The 7237-nt window shown below is 61.4% G+C and overlaps 1 protein-coding gene across 1 annotated transcript in view; it reads left to right on the forward strand.

Annotated features, from left to right (window-relative positions):
- KIAA0930 (KIAA0930 ortholog) overlaps positions 1 to 1419 on the forward strand; it is a 12725-nt gene extending 11306 nt beyond the window's left edge. Inside the window, exon 10 of the mRNA XM_029953223.1 lies at positions 37 to 1419. Coding sequence (XP_029809083.1) covers positions 37 to 77 — 41 coding nt within the window. The 3' untranslated portion in view covers positions 78 to 1419. The remainder of the gene's footprint in view (positions 1 to 36) is intronic.
- Positions 1420 to 7237: the final 5818 nt, after the last annotated feature.

A 7237-nucleotide genomic window follows, 5' to 3' on the forward strand; every position in this document is an offset into this window, starting at 1 on the left:
CCCCCCCGTCCCCCCCCCCCCCCCCCGCTGCCCTAGACATCCTGGAGGTACGGCAGAAGCCCATCCTGATGACCTAGCCGTGTGCAGAGCCTGCGCAGAGCCCCCCAGCCCTGCCCGGCCCCGGGAGTGCTGCCAAGTGCCTGCTGCCCCCCGCCCCCGGGGGCCCCGTGACAGCCCAGCGCCGGAGCCCCCCCGAGCCAGGCAGGGCTGCTCGACGCCGGGGGGCCGGGGCCGGCTACGCCTCGAACACCAGCCCAAACTGAAGTGCCTCTTTCTCCTCCCCTGCTGGCTCTGCTCCCGCCCCTGTGCACCCCCCGCCATCCCTGGGGAGCCCTCTGCACCTGGAGGGCACCAGAGATGCCAGGAGGCTGTAAGAGAGAGAGAGAGAGACAAGCAGCCGGCAGCCGGGGTGCGACCAGCCCCACGGCTCCGACGTTCACGTGCGGACAGACCACAGGTGGAGAGACCCCCTGGCCGGGGGCACTCAGTGTCAGACCATCAACGCTTCCCCAAGGACAACTGGCTTCAGATCCCGTCATGTTCTGCCGGCGACGAATCCGGCATCCGAGTTAGCCCTGACCCGTCCGCCCTTCCTTGTCCACCGCTTGGTTCTAAGTGGGTCACCATGGGGTTCGAAACGGGGCACACGCTGTTGCGGGTTTTGCCCTGGGCTGGGAATACCTACCCCACGCCTGGTTCCAGAAAGGCCCCGAGTGGAGCAGACAGGCCCCAGTCCTGCCAGAACGGCCTTTGCTTCCAGCCAAAGAGCATCACCAACACACACACACCTCCACCTTGGAGACCTCCTGCTCTGCGCCTCGGCCGGCGTGACCTGCAGAATTTTGACTCAGGGCAGGTGGGACGGCTTGGTCGTCAGAGAAGAGTGTTTGGGGGAGGGGAGTGGAGCCGGCCTTCTCCCAGGAAGGTTCTGGCGGCGGCCTGGGGGGGGGCGGGGGGTGTTTCCTGGCGCTCCTTTACTTTGCCTGAGTGTGCCGGTCCCATTTCTCAGACCAGCTCACTGAGGCAAAGCAGAACGGGCCTACACGCGCTGGTCTAGGGGGTTGGTGTGAGCGGCCTGGCTCCGGCCGGCAGGATTCCCACCCGGGATGACACGCTGTGCCCTCCGCCAGACCATGCGCCTTCTCGGGTGGAAGAGGTTGCCCTGCCCCGTGGGAATAAACTGTGAGCTGGGTCTCTGTTGCCATGTTGTTTTGTTCCAAGTCCCCAGGAATACGCGAGGGTTTCCGGTTGTGCACAGAGGTCCTCTCTGCGAGGAGGGGAGGATCGGAGGGGCTTGCCCCCATCTGTCCTATTCTGCGCCTGCTCCAAGGGCTTGTGCTGGGCTCCGGGAACAGGGGCTGCTTCGGGGCTTTCTCTAGATTTTGTACGCTGTTATTAAAAGCAAGCTATTGCATTTCATTCTGCCTCAGTTTGCCCACCTGTAAAATGGGGCTGATACCACCTACCTCACTGAAGTCTCCAGGGTTCCAGTGCACGACTGGGTTGGACGGGGGTAAACTCGGGATGCTTCCCCGCCCCCCCGCGCCTGTGGGGGGCTGGGTGCTGGGCCGGAATAATCTCGCATCCTCTGGCAGAGCCCAGCTCCTGCCGGGCTGGCTCCCCGCTGCCAGCACGGTTTCGCGTTCCAGAGCAGTGTTTTAGGACAGCATGGGGTTGGGCCTCGCCCCAGACTGTTGGAACACGAGCCTGTGATCCCCAAGCATGGCCCTGTGTTCCAGAATACTCCCCAGGGGACCCAAGTGCTGTCCCCAAGTTTGTGTCTAGGGTGGCTAAAATACAGCTTTTTCTTTGGGAATTTTTTTCTGCCTGGTCATTTGGGGTCTTCAGACTCTGGAACTCAGGTCTTGGGAGAAACAGGCTCCTGCCCTAGCTCCCGAGGAAGGATGAGGCAGTTCCCGTGCAGAAGTGCAGGGGGGCGCAGGAGGGTGCCCCCTCCGGAACCAGGCCCTGAGGCTCGGCCCCCACTCCTGGGCGGCTCTGGGCACGCCAGACTCGTTCTCCGTAAGGTGACACTCGAGTTCTGTCCGTGTCACAGGGGAGCCGAGGGCCGGTTGTGGTGCTGTGCGCCAGTGCTTGGCGGGCGCCAGAAGCGTGTGCGGCGGCGGTGCTTGGAGATGACCCCCCACCTTCACACACGCAAACAGACGCCCCCAGCCGTCTGGCTGGCGCGTGCCCAGCATGAAGGCGGAGCCGGCTGTGTGGGCTCCGTGCTGTCCCCGCACCCGGCCCGCAGGCAAGGACACCGCACAGCGACGGCCGGGGTCCCGCCGCGCCCCGGGACAGACTGACACGTGTGATGGAGCCCACCTTCTCTCGGTCTTCCGCCTTCTAAAGAACGAATTTAGGACACGCCATTTCTAGAGGCGCTTGGTAGCTGGGCAGTAAGCTGTCTCCTAGAGGTTGAGTGTTTCAAGGCCGCCAACATCATCAGTGACAACGTGACAGCAACAAGGGACGGGGCCAAGACTGGGCCCCGGCGCCCGGCACTGAGACGGGTTTCCTCTCGTGAGGCCGTCGCTGGTGTAACGCAGGGAAGACCACAGCACGTGTGCGTTTCTTAAACGAGGACCAGAACCAAAGTACAGGTGTCCTGTGAAGAACAACAGATGTCACCGCCCCGGAGCCTGTCGGTGGCAGGTCCGCCTCCGAGCTGAGGGAGTGCGTGTCTCACTCGTGCGGGTCTTAGAGGAACTTCCAGTCGCTTCTAGAAGCAGCCGAGGCTCACTATGTCGGAAGAAGAGTATCCTTTACGACAGAAGTGACAGAGAAGCAAGTCAACGAAGAACAAAACAAGAAAGGAAACTGCTCCGCAGCCCAGTCACCTTGCAGACGGAGGGGTTTTCCGACGAGCTGACGGACTTTTCAAGGACCTGAGCAGACCCTCGGGGGCGAGGTTCTGGTCCCACACGGGCAGTGGCAGTTAACACGCGGAGGCTGGGTCCTCGTGCGGCCGTCTCCAGCGAATCTAGCAGGAGGCGGACCACGACCCGCTGCCGGTCTGAGCACATCGTGTCTGTGTGGCCAGTAACCCGACAGGTGAAGGGAAGCCTTTTGTTCCCCATTAACAGACGTTCCGGAAGGCGGGCCCTGTGCGTTCGGTAAATCCTAAAGACTGACGGGACTGCGTTTGACCCTGTCACCATGTGGAGGTCCTAAAGCGCCAGCCAAGGTTCTGTGAAGACGCCCGAGTGAGAAGCGGCCGGCGTTCTCGACGGGCCCGGAGAGCGCCCGCCCGTGCGGGGCCGCCCTGCACACTAGGTGTGTCACAACCAGTCTCCAAACCCAAGTGTCTTGTGACATGACGTTCATTCTTCCTGTTCAGGCTTCTTCTCGTCTCTGGACCGGAAAGCAGCCTTCTCTTAGAACACATCGCCACCCGACGGGGACACAGGCTCCGGGAGAGGGTGCGCCCAACGTGGCCTCCCGGTGGCCTGAGTCAGCCCGGAGGTGACCCCCCAACCCCGGGCCAGGGCTGCTTTCCTTTGCTTTTTGCCACCAGCTGCTGGTGTGGCCCTGACCTGGTCCCGGGGGGAGGAGTCCTCTGGCCCTTTCTCTGAGCTTCCGGAACGAGTGGCCTGGAGGGCGCAGCAGCCAGGTCCCCGGGCCTGGGGCTGGGGGCAGAGCCCCGTGGCTGGTAGCCCCCGGAAGTGGAGGAAGCCCAGACACACGGAGAGAGTTTGCTGGTGGCTTTCCTCGGTCCCCAAGGCGAGCCGGCACCTTTATTTCTACGGCTCCGGCCCTCATGCTCAGACCAGAAATAACGGTGGCGCCCGCTCTGCCGGGCAAGCAGCGGCCGGAAGCGTCCAGTCCTTCCCTTCCTTGTGCTTTGACGCAGGGCCTCGCCTCGAAGCGGGCCGGGCGGCGTGGCTGTAAACAGGGACCTGCTCTGGTCTCCAGACGGACCTCGTGCGAGGCGCCACCCGGCGAAGACAGACCTGCTGAGGTTCTTCCCCCGGCCTTGAGGCTTGACCAACGTGGTTTCTGCAAATCGTTTCGGCGAAAGCGGCACGACAGCGCCGCTGGACGTGTCCGGGGTCCCTGGGCAGCAGTGGCAGCTTCTGGGCCAGCCGTCTTCTGGGCGCAGAACCCCGTTCCGAGCAGCTCGCAGGTGGCCCCGGGCTGTGCTCTGCGGGTTTTGCGTTTCTGTTGAGGGTGGATTTGCATGTTGGATATTAAATTTCTTTTTCCTCCGTGTTTTCCTCTAGTGGATCTGTACTTGGGTATTTTTTTCTTCCTTTGATGGGTATTTCGGATTAAAGACAGCTACTGTAGCGACGCAAGAACCTCCGTGATTGACCCTTAATTTGTCCCCCCACCCCCCACCCCCACCCAAGACTTCTTCTCAACTGTCCTTGGAGCTTTCACGAGTTCCTGTTTTGGGAGGGTAGGAGCTGGAGAGCAGCCACCCAGGGCCCCCAGCTCCTGGGCGCTGGGGACTCGGGCCGGGACCAGTGCGCCCGAGGCGGTCATTTGCAAAACCAGATCACAGGAGACACGTCCCCGGTTTAGCTCCAGGCCCCATGGATCAGTCCACGCCCTTCTGCCGCACCGTCCCATTTCCCACACTTCTAGAGAAACTCTCACAAAGCCCTCGTGGCCATGGGAACATGACCGGGCTGAGCAGAGTCCCGGGTTCAAGTGCAGGTTTGCAGGCTCTCGAGGAGCTGCCCGGCCTTCGGGAAGATGGCTTCCGGGCCGAGGCTCTCTGTTGCCTCCAGACTCCGCCGTCCGTCAGGTCGTGTGGAGCGTGTGGCGTGTTTTCGAGCGGCCTCGACCCACCAGAGGCCGCTGCGGGCCCCGCGGACGGAGGCAGCCTCTGCGTCTTGGGGCAAACGAACCCCAGATTGTGTCTGAGGTGCAGGGCATGCATCAGGCTCCCATGGTGGGGGGTGACGGGACAGGAAGTGCAAGTGGGGGGAGTCTGAGGGGCACACATGCAGATCTAGAAGCGGCGAGAAGGCTGCTCCGAGAAGCCCTCTCGCAGGCGGCCCTCGCCTTCCCAGTGTCCGCACCAGCAGGGTTTGCGGAAGCAGCACCAGCCAGGGCGGCCCGCGTGAGCGTGGGAGGGGCAGGCCGGCTGCTAGCCACGCCGACTGAGCCCCCTTCTCGCTCATCACCGGGGAGGAGGCCCTCTGAAAAGGCGCCTGGCAGGTGCTGGGCGGGTGTCTGTGGGGGGCGCCGTCCGGGAGCACCCACAGTCCCCTCCTGGGACCTGCCCGCTCCTTTGGATCTTTTCTCCGTCCTGGAGGAACTGTCAGGGACCATCATACCCTGGCTGAGACACACATGTGGATCGGAAGAGCAGATTTTGGGGAGTTTTATATTGGGAGGAGGGGAAACGAACAAGGAATTAATTGGCACAGTATCCCAGGCCGTTGCATACACACGCGGTGAACAGGTGGACGGGGTGCGCTTCGCGCTGGGCTGTTAGAACGACACAACGGTTCGGACAATCAAAGGGGAAGCGGAAGTGGTGGTCTGGGGGGATGAGAAGCCGGAGGGCGCCCTTTCCCTTGCCGGGAGATGCGTGGACTCCCTCCTGCCTCGGCCTCTAGGAAAGCGTGTGTGGGTCAAGGGTCTTTCATCTCGGAATCTGACTTTAACAAACAATTGGATTGCTCGGTTGGAAATCACCATGTTTTTTTAGTGAACTTTATGGTTCTATTTTGAATAAACAACTTTGTTCAGAAGGTTTTCGTCTATTCCAGAAGCCAGTGAAGTGGGTCCCTGGACGGGCACGGTGGGAGGAGGGTGTGTGGCACGTGGAACCAGGTGCTGGGTTTTCTCGGCCACAAACTGGACTCCCCACCTCCCGCCCTGGGTCCCGGGGTGGAGTGAGGCACGCGTGGGCCAACGCCGCATAGCTCTGGCGACAGTCGCTGCCGGCCCCCTGCTGAAATGCGCCCGGGGCATCGGCTAGTTTACCTTTAAACTAAAGTTCTAAGGGGCAAGGCAGCCATGGCGGGTGCTCGCACTTGGGCGTGTGTCAGGACCACCGGTGGACACCCAGGTGGCCAGTGAGGACACCGCCGCGGAATCAGTGGTGATGGCCGCACACTTGCACCAACCGTGACGGAATCGTACACTTCCTAGGTGTGAGTTCCTCGACAGACAGAACAAAACGCACCCGGGCTCCCACGCCAGGTTCTGGGTCAGTCAGGTCTGGGGGAGGGGCCCCAGGGGCTGGCAGCTTGAACAAGTTCCGAGGTGTTGCCACCACCGGGACCGCGCTTTCGAGGACCCTGCTGTCCCCCAACCATCCCGAGTTCCCACAACAGGCCTGGCGCATTCCCCGGACAAGGTCAGTCTTCAGACCGCGCCCTCCTCTTGTGTCACCTAGATGGGCTCCCACTGGACATCTCCAGCTCGGGAGTGCCACCGACGGTAGGTCCCCGCACTCTGTGCTGTCCTGGCGACCCCTCTGGCACAGCCTGGAGCAGAGTCGGCACGGGACTGATCACGACAGTATCGTAACTGATCCAACAGTTTAATCTGGGAATGCTTGATGGTGACTTTCTAAATGGCTGAGAATTTAAAGTTCTATAACCTCAATGCATTTTTTTCTTAACCATTTTGATCCTTAGTTTTAAAATATTCTTACAGGGGCCCCTGGGTGGCTCAGTCGGTTAAGCTTCCAGTTCAGCTCAGGTTATGATCTCACAGCCAATGGGTTCGAGCCCCGTGTCGGGCTGTGCTGACAGCTCGGAGCCTGGAGCTGCTTCTGATTCTGTGAATCTCTCTCTGCCCCTCCCCTGTGCACACTGTCTTTCTCTCTCTTAAAAACAAACACTAAAACTTTAAATAAATAAATAAAATATCCTTATGAGGGTTCAGATCTCTGATAGAGGCAGACCCGGACACAGATGCCAACTCTTTGCTTATGTGTGAGAAACGCACTCACCTGCTCAGCTTTGGGAAACCCGGGGCTGTCCCAGGTGCTGGGCACAGAGGGCAGAGCGCTTCCCGAGGTGGCCGGTGCCGCTCGGCCGCACCCACTGTAAGCACGTGACGCGCACTCGGGCCAACCCCAGCGGTTTGGAAGGGGCCTCAGCCGCAGGCACAGGGGCCGAGAAGTCGGGGTGTCCTCACCTCCACATCTTCCCGCGACCTGGGGGCTTCGGGGCACTGCCTCCCCACAGCCCTTCTCCCTCTGGTCCGCTGGACTCGTGTCAACACCAGGAACATCAAAGGAACATAAGAGTGTCAAACACTGTGA

This window comes from Suricata suricatta, chromosome 10 (genome assembly GCF_006229205.1).
Source record: "Suricata suricatta isolate VVHF042 chromosome 10, meerkat_22Aug2017_6uvM2_HiC, whole genome shotgun sequence".
In the NCBI taxonomy this organism is placed as follows: Eukaryota; Metazoa; Chordata; class Mammalia; order Carnivora; family Herpestidae; genus Suricata; species Suricata suricatta.